Source organism: Python bivittatus, unplaced genomic scaffold (assembly GCF_059951505.1).
Source record: "Python bivittatus isolate LINGU-HERP-01145 unplaced genomic scaffold, Pbiv_v1 ctg000840_np1212, whole genome shotgun sequence".
Classification (NCBI taxonomy): domain Eukaryota; kingdom Metazoa; phylum Chordata; class Lepidosauria; order Squamata; family Pythonidae; genus Python; species Python bivittatus.
Window position 1 is genome coordinate 24,854,570 of NW_028277113.1, and position 21,358 is coordinate 24,875,927.

Here is a 21,358-nt window from a genome sequence, read left to right on the forward strand (position 1 = left end):
TTCTCATCCCTTATTGCATAGGCAGGCTGTTGCCCAGCAGCCTTATTCAGGGAGGCTAATTCCCTTATGGGAAGGAGCCAGTTGCAAGAGCTTCCCCCTAGCCATTGTGAACATTAGTACATTTTGTGGTAATGTCATTCGGATTCTCTTGAATCTTGATTCCACTTGGGCCTATTTTTCTGCCTTTTCCCCCCTTAATTTTCTGGTTTATGTGCATATATGTATATGTGTCTGTCTGTCTATGGATTTTTAAATGTTTATATCCCCACCCACCCACCCATCTACCAAAAGGAACTCTGGGTCATGAATAAAAATAAAAAAAGCACAATGCAGCTATTTTTTAAAAAAAACATTAAAACATAACAGTGTTCAGGCCCCAATGAAACTCACATCCATTGCCAGTTCCATTAACATCTTGTATACCGTGGTCTGCCCACTACTGCATTCTGGACCAGCTGAAGCTTCCATATGCTGTTTAAGGGTAGCCCCATGTGTAGCATGTTGCAATAGTCAAATCAGAAGATGATTGTGAGCAATGCCTCCAAATCTAGGAAAGGGTACAACTGACACACAAGATGTATTTGTGCAAAAGTTCTTCTGGCCATGGCTGCCTTTTGAGCAGGAACTATGAGTCCAGGAGGACCCCCTGATTGGGCATCAATTATGAATGTTACACTAGGCAGAATTAAATAACAACAGCAGCAGCAGCAGCAGCAGCAACATCTGCCTATCCCAGGTCCTTGGAAAGGACTTGATAGGTGGACAAAAATGCCAAATCCAGTCTAAACATCTGGATGACTGTGCAATCAACCATAATAATAATGGCAATTCACTAGATTCAGGTGGGTAGGTGGGTGGGTGGCATGAAACCCAAAGCCACACAGTCTTGTCAGCGTTGAGTAAAAGTTGATTCTTCCCTATCTAGACATGTACAGTCTAGATAAATTTTGAAGCCCTTTGCAGATCTGTCCAATTAGTTTAAAACTGACCATGATGCAGAAAGTTGGAAGAAATAAATAAATGGTTTGCATTTGTATTTTACTATCTTCCAAAAAAAAAAAAAAAAGGTTGCAGGTAGGTTTCAGGATTCTGTATATGTAAACAAAAAATGCAGAGAATCTACTGGTAGAGCACAGAATTCTGCTTCAGGATACTCAGTTTATATCTGAAAAACCTGGAATATACACTGATCTGTTTTATGCTTATCTCACCAAATGAGAGAAAAATATAACTATGTATGTTTATTTTTCATGTGGTGAGAGACAGAATGTTTATTATACTTTATAACAAATACTTAATAAGAAAGGCAGATTTTAATGGTATATTTTCATATCATGATCTTGGCTCATGTTCATAAGTAGGCACCACATGAAGAAAACAAAGAAAACATATAAAAGATACATAAAGAGTTGTTCCCCTATTAGTTTGAAATAAATGCTGAAATATGTCTGAGAATCCTCTGGCAGAAGGTAGCCATACTAAAGACAAAATACATACATAAGATAACATATGGTAATAACTTTGTCAATTAATTTATTATTTATCAACAAACAGTAAAAAATATATTGGTAAGTATACCCTTACCAGGTTTTCCCAATGTAACTGTAAATCACTGTATGAATGAAATGGAGAATCAGGTGGAATTAAATGACTGATACTCATAATCTGACCCATTTTCATGCTGTGCAAAGGTATAAAAAGAATATTAGAAAATTAGTACTATGTGGTAGAAACTGTAATTATAAACATCTATAATTAGACGTGTTAAACTAGGTTTGAAATACATGCACTTCTATTATCCTAAAATAAGGTAAATAGACATTGAATTTGCCACATTGGATTTATTTTTATAATGAAGCAAACCTATTGTTCTATATCTTATCTAGTGCAATATAGTCATAAAGAGGAAAAGTAGACACAGAATAAAAAATATATCTAGAAAGCTGTAAAGTTTAAAATAATATTAGAGAAAAACATATAACACTGAATTTGTTTAGTTTATTATTATGAATATGAAAAGAATAGACATAAACCTGGATTTAACAATCTATATATATTTCAAAGCCTAATGCAGAAGTTAAAAAGGGACACAAGCTTCTATGAACAGCTGGGCATCTTAATCTGTGATAACCAGCAGGTGATGTAAGGGATTGTGCAAAACATTACCATACTACTGCAAATGTTCAGGCTGATAATAGTTATGACTGAGACTCTCTGCCTGGAAAATTCCATAAAAGAGGAATGATCTATGTTATTCAAATATCTCTATAAAGAGACAGTATAAAAGAGCAAGTCACTGTTCCCACTTCACCAATCCACTAAAGCAGAAATGTGGCTCAAGTGATATACTCTAATGTCTGGTCCTCATTAGTATTACACATAGAACTAATGAGAAAGCCTACAGTAATGTGATATTGGAAATGTAGTTAGTAGAGGCAAGGCTGTTAAAAACCAAACCTGCACACAGATGACTGGAAACCTTTTGCAATTCCCAAATATGTTGCTTGACTGTTCTTTTGGCATTTTTAACATCCAAAGAAAGAAACCGTACAATTGGAATATTTTTTTCTATAGGGTACTCTTCCTCATAGATGTGAACTTGTCATTTAGAATTAAGTGTAAAGAATTAAAGATAACACTGAAGTTTCACAAATACCTTTTCAAATTAAAAAAAAAGATATTTGCTTTGTTACACTGCTACTCAAAATAGTTTGTTTTTGAATTTGTATTAACAAATTCAGTGTAAATATTAATTAAACTCTAAGGATGGAAAACTTTTCTTGGAGGCTCCTATCACTCATAATATCTCTACTGTACTAGTATATACTGCTGGAGAAGTTTCATTCATCTTAATACAATTTCTTGTAACACATAAAAAACATACCTTGGCAAAACATAACACCAATTACTTAAAATAGAACATTTTGAAATGACTGCCTTAATATCACCGTCAAAGCTCTTTATGATGTTTGTTGAAATATCAAAATCTTCTAGCTAAAATTAAAAAAAAAATCTATACAGCAATTTTTGAAATATAAGTATAAAACAGAAAGTAATGTGCATTAAAATAATCAATATTGCATAAAAGCTTTCATTAAAAGCTTTAGTTATTAAAATACATTCAAAATCAGTCATTTTAATAACTAAATAACTTCATAAAGCATTTTATAAAGATTTCTCAAAACCATGCTTTGAAATTAAGGGATCCCTAATTGTTTAATATAGGGGACGCGGTGGCGCAGCGGCTTAATGACGCTGAAAGTTGCCGGCCAGAAATGGTCGGCCAGAAATGGTCGACGCTTCAGCGGTTCGAGTCCAGCCTTCGCGTTAAACAGGGTGAGCTCCTGTTTCCTCCCCAGTTCCTGTCAACCCAACAGGTCGAAAACTCACGTGAGTAGATAAATGGGTACTCTCACTCTGGTGGGAGGAAAAATGCTGGTGGCGCCTTGCAAAAAGGAGTTGGGAGCAGTTGCTGGTAAACGCGAAAAAACGTGCACGCCCGAAAAGGGTGCGAAGCAACGGAAACCCCACCTCCTGCACTCACCAGCTGGGCTCTGCTCTAGGAAGGAGGCTTTGGCAAACCACTTCCGAAAAAACAATTGCCTTGAAAACTGCAAGGACTCGTCCAAGCAGTCACTGCAGGGTCAGCAATGACTGAGCGCAGACAAAAAAAAAAAAATGTTTAATATAAAGCAGTCATCTTAAATCTTTCCAGAGTTCGAAATTATCCTTAACGTTAATAAGAATGTGTGACTTAAAATTTACTGCAACAAAATACATATTTAAAATAAATTACAGCACTAAAAGAAAAATGTATTTTTTAATTTATGTACCCAACTTTCCTTCTTTTTTAAAAAAAACTCTAATGAATTAAAAATGACCAGTAAATCCAGACTGTAGGTCATCATGACCCAATAGATTATTTTTGGGGGGCGGTGTCTTTGAATCAGTGTTGACTCCTGGTGACTGCCTGGACTAGTCCCTGCAATGTTCTTGGCAATGTTTCCAGAAGTGATTTGCCATTGCCTGCTTCCTAGGGCTGAGAGAGAGTAACTGGCCTAAAGTCACCCAGCTGGCTGTGTGCCTAAGGCGGAACTAGAACTCATGGTCTCCTGATTTCTGGCCTGGTGCCTTAACCACTACACCTAACTGGCTCTCTCAATACCTGAATACCAGTATTTTAAAATTTCAGTGATATATCAGAAATCCCCAATATATTCCTTCAAGTAAGATGAAAATTGCACCTGATAAATCTTTGTATGCACCTGAGAGGTATGAATAAACTATATATAAAAAAATATAAAAACACTTTGTTTTCTTGGCAAATGTTCACCCAACGAGAATAATAAAGAAACAAAATTTGTAAATATCTACATACATTATTTAGACAAAATTTGTAAATATCTACATACATTGTTTAGAACACAAGAAAAAATATGGTTTGGAGAAAAGGGGAGAAAGAGAGAGAGAGAACAGAGAGATGAATTGTTTAACAACTATTGATTGTTCCATTTTGTAAAAGAATCTTAAGTAGCCCTAGATGTACAATCACAAGTTTGAAATTCAACAAAGCCTCATAAAATGTAAATGTAAAAAGTTATATTATTTTTGTACCTCAGGTGGTGGTAAATGTATCCTGCATACTTCCACACTGATGCAAAGTTGAGTTTCTGATACACTGATGTCCATAACTGAAATAAAATCCATAATATCCAACATATAGTATTTACATATGTCTCTTTTCTCACCATAAGTACATAAGGGTAAAAATGAGCTGAATTCTAAATGAAGTTGCTGCCCATCAATGTTCAGTTTGAAAATTTAGCAAAGCTAACAGATTTATATCATCTTTACTACAAATTTATTTCTCCTTGTGGCCCTAAACCTTACCCTTGGAAAAGAATATGTAGTTTGCATAAACTACAATTTTAGCTATTAAGAAATCTAAATCTGTGAAGAAAGCCCTAGTGCTCTGGGCTACAGGTATCAGTGGCTGACCTAGAGTGGTGATACATATAGTAGTACACTTGGCAATATAACAGGACTTCTGCCTCTATTATTGTTGCACGGTGTCATTCATGTTAAAATTGTAAAAGTGGGGTGATATTTAGAAGTTGTGACTGAAGGTAAGTAGTATACTTGTTAAAGACTCTATTGGAGTGGTTTGTCATTGCTGCTACATTGCTTTTACCACTGGAACTGTGTACGTCTTGATGATGAAAACATTAAAGGTATCTGCTTGATATTATCTAGGTAGAAAGCATGGTACAGTAGTTAACTATTTAACACAAGTAAAGTATTCAGTGATGATTAATGATGAATAGCAACTAAAGTGAAGGATGTCTGACTGAAAAAGTACAACTTGGTTTTGTCACATCTGAATCCCACACAGAAATAATTGCTTGTGGTTGCCTACACTGTTAAATATTGCTGAACAGGAATAGGACTAACGGGAAAATAAAACAGTGATGTAGGTCTGCATGATTTACTTGCATGGTGACTGACAGTCTTAATTTCAATCATGGAATTTTTTTATAGACAAGATTATACGCCTAGTAGATGCTTGACTGACAATCTTTGTAGGTTATATTTGGTATACAATTGATTTCTCCATTTTTTTACCAAGGACATGTACAAGATATAACTAAGGTAATTCCAGATCCTTAAGAGTGATACAATATCTATTCATATTGTACTCACCAACTGCATTTAGTTTTCCCATTTGTGACAAAAAATCTCTCCCTTAAAAAATGAAAGTGCTGTGTTATAACTCACAATTACAACTATATCAAAACAATGTCTTTACAAATTAGCATTTGGGGAAAAGATAAGAGCTTGCTTATGTAACTTCTGCATTACAACATATTCCTTATGTAATAAAGAAGAAAAAGAGGAATGTAATATTTGATAAAGGGGCATTACAATTAAGACTTCTACAAACAATATGAGCACTTCTGCATCAGCGTTTTATTCTGCCATATCTACTCCCCAGTCCTCATTTTCTGATGTCAACTTATGATCGTCTTCACTTCTGCCTACCATAAAACACTGAGAATATCATATGCCAATCAGTGCTCTTGTCAGCTGACCAATCAGAGAATATAGGCAAGGATCAGTAAATGAGCACCCACTTGCCTCACTCCTTGCTTTGTACCTTTTTTTTTTTAATTAAAAAAAACTGATAACATGGGGTCCTCAGAGGAGCCATAACAAGGCATAACATATCTAGGCTGCAAGAATTGCAGTAATTCCAGATGGCACCAAAGTGGTACAGGAAGCTCTCTCTTTGAAACTATCTAGTGCAGTGTTTCTCAACTGTGGCAGCTTGAGAAACACTGATCTAGTGATTGGATTTTTGTAGCCTATATATGCTATACTTACCACAATGGTGGAGCAGTGCAAAAGGAGGGAGCAAAAGGTGAAAGAGGTATTGCTGTTACACCATCTACTTCTCCAATGCCACTTCCAAGTTAGTTGTTGCTTCATCAGTCGCCTCTTCCTCCTTTCTTCAAGCAGGAAAGGAGAACACCTTAGGATCCTTGCTATGGTGGCAACAGGGAAGCAGCAGCTATATGACTTCCTCCACCACTTCTTCTACCCATCTTCAATTTCCAGAGCATGAAAGGTGGTTTAATGCTGAGCAATCTCACTTTTGCAGGGAAACCATTTGAGAAGTCTGTCTAGGTCCCATAGGGCTTTACCTGCATACAACTCCTTATTTGTCCCTATTTGACATCAGGGTTGATGGCACACCATAAAAAGGAGAAGCTGCTTTATTCAAGACTCAAGAAGTTTCTACTTTTTCAAACAGGACTAAGGCTGTGGACATATGTAGCTTTTAATTCTTATAATATAATTCTATCAGTAGATACATAGTTCGTCAACCACCTGAATTGATCTTTCCTACCAGTATCTTAGATTGTAACCATAATCACAGAGAAAAATTGAGTTTTTCTTTATACTGTTTATGACTCCATCCCTGAGAGGGTTAGATAGAATGCTAATTGGATCATTCTGTATGTCAGGACTCAGGTAATGGTGTTGTTTTATCCTTCACACTCAAAAACATGTCCAGCACAGGATAATATTCTGCAGGAAGATTGAGAACTGAGAGGAAGATTCCACAGATCTATAGTACCTGCACACATAACGTTATCTAAAGGGCAGCTTATAGAACCAAGGTCAGTGAGACATTCATGCACTTGCTGGTCTTTGGACAGACTCTTTTAGATCCTGCGTCACTTTATTCTTTGCCACTACTTAATAATCAAGCAGCACCGAAGGTAGACCTCTAAGGCTTCATGACTCATAGTGTTGCTTTTTATATGAGGCCAACCATGAGTATTTGTAATTCAACAATTTATTTTGTGCCTTCTTTAAAGAAAGCCAACATGCCTGGCTAAAAAAATTAAATATATGCACTACGCAGAAAATACAGCGGTACCTCTAGTTACGAACGCCCCTCCTTACGAATTTTTCAAGATACGACCAGCTCCAGCCCCAAAAATTTACCTCTACTTGCGAACTCTGCCTCTACTTACGAACCGGATCCGTGGCCATTTTCCCTGCTGCCACGCGGTCGTGGCTTCCTGTGGGCGAGATCGCGGTAGCAAGGAGACCTTCGGTGAGGCTTGTGGTGTGTTTTATGGTGTTTGGAAGGTTTTTGTGGCATTTGGAAGGTTTTCGAGGTTTAAAAATAAAATGCATGTTTCAGAACTGTTTAGCCGTATTTACATTGAACCTTATGGGGGAAATTTACCTCGGGGTGCGACCAAATTCGGAGGGCGGATTAGCCGTATTTACATTGAACCTTATGGGGAAATTTGCCTCGTGGTGCGACCAAATTCGGAAGGCGGAACGGATTAACCGTATTTACATTGAACCTTATGGGAAACTTTACCTCGACTTGAGACCAACTCGAGTTGCAACCAGAGTCATGGAACGGATTAAGTTTGTAACTAGAGGTACCACTGTATATAACACTAGAGCAACATTTTGACTATCAAAGTTCCAAATAATTACCTTGTATCAACAAGTGACCAGCTTGGTTCCAGTTAGGAGCAAGTTTGGCTCTAAGAGTATATGAAAGGCAGATCTGAAAGATAGCTGGGGTAACTCTTTCTGGCATTCCTACCTAATAAATATAAAAATAAACAAAAACAGAGTTATACTTTCTCTTTGCAAACATTGCCTCTGGATGAAATTGAATATTGTTATTATGGAACACCCTACTTTTAATCAAATTATTGGTCCATCTAGCACAGCACAAAGCATTCTCCAATGGTTAAGAGTCAAACACAATAACCACGTAACCCATGTTTTCATTATTGCTTTTTGTTTAGTGAATCACACTTATGGGATGATTCGGCCTGGGAGCATGCTGGCTGTTCCACTGAGACTATAATTTGCATTCATGGTCAACAAGGGAAGAACAGACCACAACTTAAATTAGGGCTGCGTTGGGAGCAAAGGTTAAATCCTCTCTTCCACTCCACTGGTCTCAATCAATATTATTCTCCTGTCATAACTGTTATATACTAAGCAAAAAGGCATCTAGTCTGACCTTCAAGCAGAGATCATTCCAGTCTTACAACCTGCTTCACTGATGTTAATATATGGTTTCTTTCTGAAAAAGGCATTTGCAGTTACCTACTGTACAGTAAAGCATATGATAAGTTACTTATTTAGGTCCAACATAATACAGCTGATACAATATTTATTAGAAAACAGATCCACAAATATATGACCACCATAGCAGAATGGCGGTTACGTTTATGGTATTGGACTAGAAAAGGGGAAACTCAGGTTCTAGTCCACCCTCAACCACAGGAGCTTAGTGGTGACTTTATGTCAGTCATTCTCTCTCAGTCCAACCTCCCTCCCTCACAGAGAGTACTATCTACTTGTGAACTGCCCAGAGTTACTGGGAGTTGGGCAGCGTACAAATTTCAGAAAATAATAATAATAATTATGCCATCCTGAGTGCCTAAATGATAACGAATAACTAAATAAACAAATGAACTACATCTTGCATGTTTGCATATATACCTGGTCTTTTGTTTCTTTCTTAGCTTTTTTATTGTCTCTTTTGAATGATGTGTAAATGCAGTTTAGAGATAAAAAGACCAGAACAAACCCTCTCCAGCAGCCTACACCCAGATAAGCAGGGATTAATACCGGACAAACAATCAAGCAGAAAACAGTACTCTAATCAAGGAACTACCAAGGAGAAAACCACACCTCCACCAACATTGGCAGGGCAAACTACTGTATATAAACAGGGAGAAAACCCCACACTCACTAGCACTACTTACCTAGTTGGGTAATGAAACATCTGCGAACAAACAACCAAGCTCAGAGAGCACCAAGGACTCCACAGTTCAACACTGAGCTACATATATTCTCTTCTATTGATATACATTATTATTTTCTGATTTGTCCATTAGGCCTTGACATCCTGCTCATTAACAATTATTTTAGTTTGGAAGCATAAAATTTCCACTGAATTGACTATGTCACCAAATTTCCAGTAAAACCATCATGGTCAACCAATCTATGGACTGTATGGAGTAAGAACTGTTTTTTAGTTTATTGTGGATATTCTTGTGCATAGATCAACTTGACTGCATAGAATAGTAAAAGTTCTCTGCAAAGTTTGACTCAGCTATAGCTGCTCAACAATATTCTTACTACTTTGTCTCTCTGAAAATATCTAAAATAGCTTATTAACATGGCTTGAAAAGAAAGGTGCATTTTAATCCTATAGTTCAGGACTGGATAATCCATGGTTGTGGGCCACATGCAGTATCTCTAGCACTTCATTTGCAACCCCCCCCCATCCCCCAAGATTGCAGTGCCAAAATTACCAGCATAATGGACAATTTTCAGCAGCATGATTTCAGGCCATTTTTAAGAACTTGGGAATGGATTTAAGGATGAGAATGGTAATGTTTGCTTTCCAGAGGTTCCCCACTCCTTTTTTTATTGTTATCCTTCCCCCCAAACTGACACATCTATATTAGAAAAAGCTAACTTCATTGCAAACCACACACATAACTAATATACAGCACACTCCTTGTATAACAAAGTCCCTGCAGTAGTTAAGCTAAACTGTATAGGAAAGTTTGGGATGTTTTTATATGCATAAATAAACAACCAGAAAAATAATTTTCATCACTTACTGTAGCTCCATGTTTCTCTATATAAGCTTGAAATGTTCCTGATTTGTAAAAGGGTATCTAAAACAAGCAAAAAAATAAATTACTGTACATATTTCCTCTTTAAATTCTTTCCTATCTTCTATCTGTTCAAATAGTAAGTCCTTCTGAAACATGAATGCTTTCAGAAATACAGGTGAAAGGTACCTTAGAGAGTAGCATTTCTATTGGAAGACAGGCCCTTGGCACTTTTTCATTTAGACATCAGGCTGTTAATACTATCGTAACATGTTAAACATTGAAGCCAAATGCAAATCACTGACTGTTTAGTTTGAGAGAGGAGACTTTCTATAAAATACATAAGAAAGCAACAGAAACAGATTAGAGCTTCTGAGATATAAAGTTTGCAATTAAGGAAATGCAGCCTTTAAGAAAAGGAAAACAGGGAGGTGCAACTGAGTAAACAGCTTGAGTGTTGCAGAGTTCCTGGCAAAGAGGCAAAGTTGCAATAATATTATGGGCACATTCACATAGTAGAGGTTTCACTTTTTTCCCACTATCTGTCTGTCGTAAACCAGCCTCAGAAGCCAACCTTATACAATTTTAATTTTTGCTTGCATCAGAACAGCCTGACCAATAGGACAATTTGAAAAATGGAATTCAAACCATACTCCACCCCGTTGACTGCCACAGCCTTGGAAATAACAAAAGAGCTCTCATGCCCATGTCACATAAACAGTGAAGAAAATAAATTGCTTGCCTTCACCCCATGTTTTCATACGCACTGTATATATTTATCTGGCTGTTTGCATAAATAGATGGATAGAAAATAGATAGACAGACAGACAGACAGCAATTAGGTAAGGGGAGAAGTCACTCTGCAAGTGCTCCAGACAGCTCTCCTTGTGAGGGGACCACAAGATAGTGGTCTCTGGAGGGTTTAGAGCTCTGGAAGGCAAGGGAATAGCCATCTTGCTCAAACTGCAGTCAGCACCTTTGAAAGGACACTAAGTTCGCATACTTCCTTTTCTAATCACTTTTGGAAATTGCTTGTTAACTGCTTTTCAGCTATGAGAAACCTTTGGATTGACAAGTTTAATAGCACCAGGTGAGTTAACTTCAATCCTTAGCAAAAGAAAGTTTTAACTACAAGTTTAAGCATTTAAAAATTTTTTTGGAATAAACAGCAAAGGGGTGATTAAAACTTTGATTTTAGAAAGTTACAAATGGACTAAGGGTCCAGATAAATTTGAAATAAGATTTTGGAATTAATTATAAATAATCCTTCCCGTGGGAAAATGCTTTTGTTTTGAATTTTTTTTAAAAAAAACATAAGATTTAAAAAATTGGATACTAGAGGAAACTAAAGATTACAATTAAAGAAGAACACAAACTCCACTTACAATTACAGAATGAAGCAAAATATTCTAACATAGAACATATTGAATGATATTTTTGAAAAATGGCCTCAGAAGTTATTATTAATAGTGTCAACAGAAACATCTACCTCTATGGAGAGATTGTGTCTAAAAATGTTATGGAAGAGAAGCAAGTTTTACCTGACAAGATCAAGACTCAGTTGAGAATGGATTTACAAATGAAAGGCTACAAGAGTGATATGGAAAAAGATGTTATACTGGACATACAAAAGAAACCAGCTGATGTCTTAATAATTAAAAGGTATATACAAAGAATAAACCAAGAGAATGATCTGGATAATTTTCCTACACTGGATTTACAAAGGAGGCTTGTGAAAGTTTTGAAGAATCTCATGAGAAGGAACAAAGAAAAAATGAAAAGAAATCAAGTTCTATGATATTATTTGAATGGACTAAGATTAAGATTGTCAGAAGTAAAAGGAAGAAACATAACACTGGTTTATTTGATCAAAGTTAAAATAGATATGTGTTATTTCTGGCAACCCTTAATGGACTTTTGCTGACACCAAAACTGAAATGACGATACTTTACGGATTTGTTTTTAGATAAGAGATGGGATATGAAAGAAGAGTTCTTTTGTGGTATTTTAAGAGGAGGTGATAAGTTACTGAAATTGTTTATACTTGTGATGAAAGTGGGAAGTCACTTCTTTATATATTTTTCCTTTTCTTTATTATATTGTTACTTTTCTTTCTTTTCTATTTCTTTCTCATTTTTCCTTTTTTCCCCTTACTTTTCTGCACCTTCTACTCTTTTTTATTTTTCTATCTATCTTTTTTAGTTTGTATTAGTTTTTACTGTTGTATTTATAATCTTTAATAAAATCACTACAAAATATTGTTGTATGTTTCAAATAAAATCAAACCAAACATTACCAGGGATTAGGAAACCACTGAGGTGCATTAAAGATTGGACTTCATGACAAAGTTAGCTATATTCCTTCCTTAACATCTTAAACTGCAGCAGAAGTTGAGCAAAACTTTCTTGTAATCAGGACCCAGGAAGAATAAACAAAACCAACATAAAAGCAATCCACCCACTCATTTTGCCCACTTATGGAGGACAAGATGGAATTCAGGAGACATGTGACCTGATAGAGAATTGAAGACTGATAGAGCAGATGAAGAACAAAAAAAAAAGTACTGCTTTCTGTTGATGAACAAAGAAACAAGAAGGCTGATTAGGTATACATTTTTATAGTGAATATAATACATCATGATCAATATCCTTAAATTCTTAGACCTTTTCATCAATTTAGTATAAATTGTTTGTGTGAAATACATATCTGCTTACCTTCAGTAGCACAATAAAAAAAAGAAAATGCTTTTTGAGAGAAAGCACTGTGTGAGACATAAGTGGGAACTTCCTATTGATTAACTATAAATTTTGAAGCTGTTATAAATTGAAATTATTTTTATTATTTTTAATTAATGAAAATGAAATATTTCTGACCGTCATAATCACTGAAATTTGATTCACTGTTCCAGGAACAGGCGAAGAAATGATACCTTGACACAGCAGCAGGAGTTGCCTAGGTAAAATATTAAAAGCTTGTCACTAATCTTAATAATTTTATACTTTTTAATTAAGACTTGTATACAAGGCATGGAGCGCCCAAAAGAGTTCCTTTAAAACTTGCTGCTAAATATTTTTTTTTCTTTGACAACAGGGGAAGATACTAAATATAACATAAGTAATCATATCAACAGTATTTAATTAAATATATTAACTTAAATTTACTATTAAACTTTGTTTTGTCCTAATCCAGTCCACCTCTTTGTTTTGACCCTACTCAATTTTTGGAATTCTTCCACAAGCATTATAATCAAAAGCCCTTGGCCCAAAAAATTAATAATTCAACTGATAGTGTTCCAACCCACAAAGTTTTACCCCAGTCTGAAGAGAAAAAAACCCCTACTAAAGTTAGAATAACTTTAATAGCTTAAAAGTTTTCTAATAATGAAGGCAAACAGTCTGAGATAGAAAATAAGCAAAAAAAAAAAAAGGACTTTGCTGCAATGAATTATTATTCTGCTGTTCTAATTCTACCATATTCAACCATATTCAGCCTCTACAACAGGTCTGAGCAGAAATGCAGAAAAATGAAAAGAAAATAAAGTACTGCCACTAAAATAATATTTATCCAGTATAACAGGCCACTTAACAGTATATATACCTCCCCAAAATGATTTCTAATATACTAGCCCTTCACCCATCCCCCAAAAAACAAAAATTCCAACAGAGGATTGCAATGTATACCACTGTGTGTGAATTCTACTGGTTCAGTCCCAAAACAAATTATTCCAGCAAACAGAATAGCAAAAACTGAGATGCCAGTTATTCTATTGAAACTAGAATTTCAATAACATTTACTTAAATTGAAACTGAAACTGAATTTGGAGATTCCCCATCACATGAGACATAAAGAGACCAAGTTTTTAAAATAAAATCTCTATTTTTTTCCTGGGGGATTTTTAATATCTATCATTATAAAGCTGACTTCAAGCATAATGATAGCAAGTCTGTTTCAACAACAAAAGGATCAAATTCTACTTGCAATCAAGTAGATTGTTAAAATATGAACTGTATTTTATATGCAAACGAAAGAAATGTTAGAATTTGAGCTACAGCTACTGTGTCATGCTTACAGTGCAGCTTCAAGTCAGAACAGGAGTCATTCCCTATCTCACCAGGCATCTTCAGTGCAAAGCACATTTTATATATTTATTTATTTGACTTATATAGCCACCCATCTAATGCATCATAATCCTGGGTAGCTAACATACAACAGTAAAAACAGTAAAAGCATAAAAGCCATCACAAAAACTCTCAGCGCCCTCCAAACCACCCCCTCCCCTCATCAACAAAAAACTTTACTGGCCTCCAGCTACACTCTACTCCAATGCTTATGGAAAAAGGTACAAGGTTTCCCAGCAGGCTAGGAGAGTAGAGGCCTGCCAGATTTCAGGGAGAAGGGTGCGATCGAGTCAGATTCTGTGCTGACAATGCTTATAATCAAAGTATGGTAAGCATAAGCAATGTATCATCCTGTATTTTATTTTTTAAAACTGCATCTACTATGAATTGATAATTATATTTATTTTACTTGCACATCTTCCACTGTTCTGTTCTAATCTCAGTTGCTGCCAGTTGAGAACTCACTGTAACCGTCACAGCATAAAGTTTCTGTAGCTCAGGCAGACTGCTGAAAAACAGAGACTGACTCCTAGCATCATTCATTTTATTTTGCTAACCATGAGAAAGTAACCCAATCTGTAACATAAAAAAGCAATTATCAAAAAGATATAAAGATATGATGCAAATTCAAGCCGACTAGAAAGTTATTTTTTAATGTCGTTCTCTCTGACAGTGAAGTTGGAAGGCTGAGTACAGTACTTACCAGTCTGAAACAAAGAAAGTAATCTAGGCACATAGAGGTTTCCATATATCTGCGGCATACATATAATTTTATTAAAGAACTTCCCATTTTCCATTTGGAAGGTTATTTCAGGTGAAATGAAAGAAAAATCCCAAATGCTATTTTCATTTCCTTCTCTCCAGAATGAGAAGGCATATAACAATGAAATGTAGCCACAATTTACTTTTCCCTTCACCTCTCTTATACAAGGCATTTTTCCAAACTGGCTGAGCCCTAGAAAGGGTATTCCTAGAAAGAATGTAAATACACTATGACATTTTGATGCAGTCTGACTTGTACAGTACTTGGAATACCATGGAATATAACTATGAAGAACATTTTGTAACCTTGATTTTAATACGGTATCCTAAATGTTAATGAATGTAAATGTACATGTTTTATCTTCAAATTAATCAAACAAAATCAAAATCAAATCAAGACATTCTTGTTAGTTTGCTCTGTGCCTAAACTGGATCATTGTAATAACTTCCATTAGTGAAAATAAACTATACTACAATATATGACATTTTGAAATTCTTGGGAAATGGCTCAGCATTCATTTTAACTGAATAGCAAGTCCTATTCTTCAATTCACAAAGCTATTCATAAATAACAGTATATAGCATCTCAACCTTTGGATTTGATCTAATTAATTAATTAATTATGTGCAAATTGAAAAATACACAGGGCATCTACTAGTGCCAGAATTATAAGAACGTGAGTCCTGATAGTTGATGCGTACTGCTTTTAATTCTGAAGGCAGTATTCAGCTATCAAAACTAGTGGCTACTGCTAGCTGCATCTCTCCATGGTTGCTCATAATCACACATGATAGCAGAAAATTTTATAGTTTAACTATGCATAGATTACAGGGTCAAGAATATTTTCTGTTCAGATTAAATAATCAGTCAGACCAGTTTGTCTTCATTACATAGTGAATAGGTGGGGAACGCAGTATGAAATTTAACACTTTTTCCTGCCTTCCCTGATTACTAGTGAGCTACAGCTCACTAGGAATTCCTTACTACAGGGCTTCTCAAACTATGCAGTATGGCAGTACACTTTCTCATGAATCAAACTAATTAATTAGTTATTTAAGAATAAATAAAACTGCTGTGAGTGGCAGATATTCACACTTTGCCCCAGTATAGACAGAATCACTATTTATAATCAATGATCAATAAATTTACAACAATGTATCAGTAGAATCACAGTCAAATTTGCATAATCTGTTGCTTTGTTTTCATTGCACCTATGCAGAATTTATCTACAGGTAGTCCTTGACTTATGACCATTCGTTCAGCAACTGTTCAAAGTTATAACAGTGCTGAACGAATGGTGGTTATAACCGGTCCTCGGAGTACCAGCCATCCCACCACCCCTGTGGTCACATGATCATGATCTGGGTGTTTGACAACCGGCTCGCGCTTATGACTGGTTGCAGTGGCTCGTAATCATGTGATCGCCATTTGCGACCTTCCCTGCCAGCTTCCCTGGAAAGTCAGTGGGAAAGCCCTCAGGGAAGGTCTCAAGTCACTGAGATAAGTCTCCCCCACCCATACACTCTTCCACAGCCCCTCTCTGCTCACGCTATGCTGGCCACTTGCAAACCCCTATGCACCCTCCCCAAGCCTTGCTGCGCCTCCCCCACCACTTATGCAACCACGCACATCTTCCCCAAGATTGGCTACACTTCCCTCGCACCCCTCATGCACCCCATCACGCCCTCCCCACTCCAGCAGCCGGTTGCCTGCCTGCCAGCCTGTTTGCAAGCCACCTGGGACTTGCAACATCCTGCTGGCTTCTCCACTGACCTGGTTGTGGGAAGCCAGCAGGAAGTTGCCTTGCCTAACAACCATGGGATTTGATTAACAATGGTAACTGGGACTGCAGGGATTGCTGTTGCGAAGTGATGCAGTCATGCTTTACAACCATATCACTTAGCAACAGAAATTCTGGTCCCAATTGCTGTCATAAATGAGGGCTACCTGTACTGTGCAGGTACAGGTAGTCTTCACTTAATGATCACAATTGGGACCAGCAACTCCATTGCTAAGTGACACAGTTGTTAAGTGAGACATCACATGACTGTGCCGGACTTACGTCAGTTCCGCTGTGGTTGTTACGCAAGACATCACATGACCTCAACTTGTGATTTTACTGCCAGCTTTTCCATTGACTCTACTTGTTGGAAGCCAGTTGTGAAGCACACAAATGGTGATCACTGTGATGGTGGTAAATGCCCATGGGTTAAGAAGCGCCCAAATTTCGATCACGTGATGGAGGCCGGAGAGGACCTGGGAATGCCGGTGGAGGCTGCAGGCAGATGGGGGGGTGCTATAGGTGGGAGCGACTTGCTGGAGTGACTTGCACCTTCCCCGCCAGCTTCCCCATTGACTTGCTTGTGGGAAGCCAGCAGGAAAGGTTGCAAATGGCAGTCACGTGACCGTGGCTTCCCACAATGTTGTAATTGCGAGCCAGGCACCTGAGCACCCAGATTGCGATCATGTGACCAAAGGCAGTGCTGCGATGGCCAGAATTATATAAATATAGATATAAATTTGATAAATAAATAAATAAACTTCGGGAACCAGTCATACATCCAATTTTTCAGCACTGCTGCAACTCTGAATGGTCACTGAACGAATGGACATAAGCCAAGGGACTACCTGTACTTTTGTCCAGCAGCAGAAAGACTGGTTTTGCAATCACAGAAATGAGCTTGAACCTCTTAGGAAACAAAAGCCTTCAGCATGTAATTGATTAAGGTCTTGCAAATTTCAGGCAGCAATGCCAATGGCTGGAAGGCACTAATCAACTAATTAAGGTCACAAATCTGATCTTGTTAACTTGCCAGTAGCACTTATTAGGGAAGCACCGAACCAAGGAGAAAATATATTGTTAGATATTTAAAAAACTGGACAATATTTGATTTTAAAGCTATGCCTGCTGGATGGAGGACATGGAGACAAAAAGAACATGTCCTCCTTTTGCTTGATGTCTGGTAATCCTATAGGAAGTGAACTAAAACATAAGCTAAAGTAATAAATAAATAAAAATGATTAAATACTTCTGTTGTCAATGTTACTACACTTTGAGTTACAGATTAACAATAATAACTTCTACAGGTAGTCCTCAAGTTATGACCATTTGTTCAGCGACTATTCAAAGTTATGATGGTGCTTAATAAAGGGACTTATGATCTGTCCTAGAAGTTTTGGCCATTGCAGTGCCCCCGCGGTCACGTGAACAAAATTCAGGTGCCTGGCAACCAGCTTGCGCTTATGACCAGTTGCAGAGTTCCGCAGTAATGTGATCGCCATTTGCACTCTTCCCTGCCAGCTCCCCCCAAGCAAAGTCAATGGGAAGCCATCAAGGAAGGTTGCAAGTTGCTGGGTTGTCTCCCCACTGGCCTTTCTTCACTCACACGTACCCCACTCCCTCTTTTCCAGGCCTCCCTGTGATCACACACACACATGCACATACCCTGCGCCCTCTTCCCCTCCCCGCCTCCCCGCACTCGCACACACACATGCACACACCCGTGCCCTCTAAGGCCTCCCTGCGATTGCATGCACCCTACGCCTTCTTTCTATGACCTCTCTGCAATGGCACACATGCATACATATAGTCCATGCCTGTTTTCTCTGACCTCCCTGCAATCGCACACACATGCACGTACCTCGCAACCTCTTTTCACGGCTTCCCTGAAATCTCATGCACCCTGTGCCCTCTTTCCTTAGCTTCCTTGCACTTGCACACATGCACCCCACACCCTCTTTCCCCAGCCTCCCTGCAATCACATGCACCCAGCACCTTCAATCACAGGTCTTTCTGAGCTCATGCCATACTGAGGACCCCCTCCTCCAACTCCTGCATGGCCTGCACCCGGCCTCCCAGGGCCTCCCTCACTAACCTGGGACTCCCTCCACTTCCTGCTTAAGGACTCACACATCTTAGGTTACAACAACAATTGGGATGCGGTCACATGACATTGCACTTTACAACTGTATCACTTAGTGATAGCAATCCCAGTCCCAATTGCGATCATAACTCAAGGACCACCTGTATTTGCAGAGGTTATTACACAGATGTTTTCCCCTAAAAAAGCCAAAATGGCAGAACTCTTAGAATGCCAGAAATAATCTTTTTTCTCAAGGGTGTGAGAGAAAAACTTGATGAAAAGCACTCATTCTTTTTTTTACAATCAACAATGATTATTACAAAATATGGTAACCTTAGAACTGCTGTTTTACAGTTAACTCTTTTTGTCTTCAGGCCTAAGACTGACAGAAAGCTTGGGAGAAACCTGAAAAACAGGAATTAAACCACAGCTCGTTTCTCTTCCTGCAAGATAGGCTGGGAACATTTTTTCTTTAAATTATATTTGTTGACTAGAGGAAAATTCAGTAACGTCCCATTTTAATGTGGCCGAGTCACCACAGATACAACAGCAACAAAACGCTCCTTCTGCTTTGTATCATCACACTCAATCTTTAGTGCAGAAAAAGCAAATGATGTACTTTTGGGAACTTGGCACTGTAATCTCATAAATATTTTCCACTAAATATGACATCATTTGCCTAACTAGCCTAGTTTGACTAGAGGGACATGTTCTGTATGAAACTTGTGTAATCCATCTCACTTTGATGGATGAGTCATAACTGTCTGAAAACCACCTTATGGTAGGAAAACTGCCACTGAAGAATAATCTCAATTAGGAATTTTGCAAGTATGCAATTACTTGTAGGATATCTCCAGCTCCAAAATCCTTGTTTAAAATTTGTGAACGCGAAGCAGGTTATCTAAAAAGCGCGGGAAAATCTAGTGAGGGGGCAGGAAGGCCTATGCTTGGAATGGCACACAATGAAGGTGCACAGTAAAGGCAGAAAAGCAGCGGTAGGAGTGAAAAGAGAAGGGGGCAGCGAGAGAAAGAGCAAACCTCGCGGGGCAAGTCGTCAATCTGACTTGCTGACAGAAAAAGGTGGGCTTCTCCCAGTTACAAATCTTAACCCTTTCCCCCTTTTTGCGCACACCGTCCTTTTGTTTCCCTGCACTTGCCGTTTTCAGTGAATGCCTAAAGCGCTCGATAGCGTAGAGAGGAAAAGTACGCACGGCTGATTTAGCAAAGCGAGAGGTGATTTAGAAAAGTATCTATGGTGCAATTCCGTGGCCGCGGGAAGGTGGGTAAGAGGTCAGAGCTCGCTTGCAACGCAGCCCCGGATTTCGCCCGTCCAAAATTCGACAGCACGTGATAAGGCGCACTGGAACGAAGGGCAGAAGGCGGGGTCACGCGAGTTTTTTCTTTCACATTTGTAGGGGGAAAAAAATGACTGAGCGTTTAAAAAGATTTTAATTCTCATCCAGGCGTAGATCACGGACCGTTTTTGAACTGCTGGAGAGGCGGCTTTGGTGCCACGTGGAGATATAAAACACCTCCCTAAAACTCTAGAATTTTTACTTCTGCAATCTCTGATTTATGAATTCCTGACTGATATGGCAGATATTATTCAAAGATTTATTTTGAACTTTATTCCCTAACACACTGCCCAACTGTAACAAATTTTGTTTTCCTAATAGATCAGTGCGGCTATTTTTGATTTTTGTATTTTTTTTCTTTGCAGTCCACTAATTTTTCAGCTTGTTCATAGTAACTGCATTATCAGGATTTCAGAAAAATCTCATCGTTTCTCTGTAGGTACATAAAAAGTGGGATTATACTAGTTCAAAATTGTATGTGTGTGTCCTATACAGTTCAAATGCATGGCTAAACAAAGCAAATACCTACCTACAAGTTGAGCAAACACTTTCAACACTTTTATTAATTGTGGTAAGTTGTCACAAATTTGTCCCCAGTTTGAAACTGTAAAGACGATTCTGCTATACCACAATGAAGCTACACTTCAGGTTTTAAATCACACTCATCCCATTTCATTCACCTAGCCCACTTTGGATAGCTTTATCAGTAAAAAGTGGAATTGAAACTGAATACATTAAAAATACCCAGTGAAGCCAGATATTGCTCCTTTTTGTGTTTTATTTTTTATGCCAGAATGTTTTGTCTGATTTATTATTATTTTTGAAAATGAAGTCTGTTATCTGGGAATTTGCTGCTTTAAAAAGTTTTTTATTTGAGAGGATATTAAGCCCAAGTCATTACTTGTCTTTGTGCTGTGACAGTTCATCCACATATCAAAATCACAATTTACACTGCAGTAAATGTATCAGGAAACTGCAGGCGAATAATTGATTTTAAAAAATTATTGCTTATCCATGGAGACTCTGACCATAGTGAAATATTTGTCATATAAATGTATGTGTTGGAAAGCATCATACAGAGATAA

General features: G+C 37.6%; 1 protein-coding gene across 7 annotated transcripts in view; it reads right to left on the reverse strand.

Moving 5' to 3' along the window:
• Positions 1-20,244, reverse strand: part of CUNH18orf63 (chromosome unknown C18orf63 homolog) — a 35,565-nt gene extending 15,321 nt beyond the window's left edge. The window contains exons 1-9 of one of the 7 annotated variants that reach the window (XM_088130772.1): positions 20,076-20,244; positions 13,049-13,127; positions 10,182-10,238; positions 8,023-8,134; positions 5,701-5,742; positions 4,615-4,691; positions 2,885-2,994; positions 1,585-1,681; positions 1,402-1,478 (exon numbers count right to left, since the gene is read on the reverse strand). In XM_088130772.1, the coding sequence (XP_087986898.1) occupies positions 1,402-1,478; positions 1,585-1,681; positions 2,885-2,994; positions 4,615-4,691; positions 5,701-5,742; positions 8,023-8,134; positions 10,182-10,238; positions 13,049-13,054 (578 nt within the window). In that variant the 5' untranslated portion in view covers positions 13,055-13,127; positions 20,076-20,244. Of the gene's footprint in view, positions 1-1,401; positions 1,479-1,584; positions 1,682-2,884; positions 2,995-4,614; positions 4,692-5,700; positions 5,743-6,381; positions 6,507-8,022; positions 8,135-10,181; positions 10,239-13,048; positions 13,128-20,075 lie in introns of those variants that run through there. The other 6 variants (XM_088130774.1, XM_088130773.1, XM_088130776.1 and 3 more) reach the window with 6 other exon arrangements.
• Positions 20,245-21,358: the final 1,114 nt, after the last annotated feature.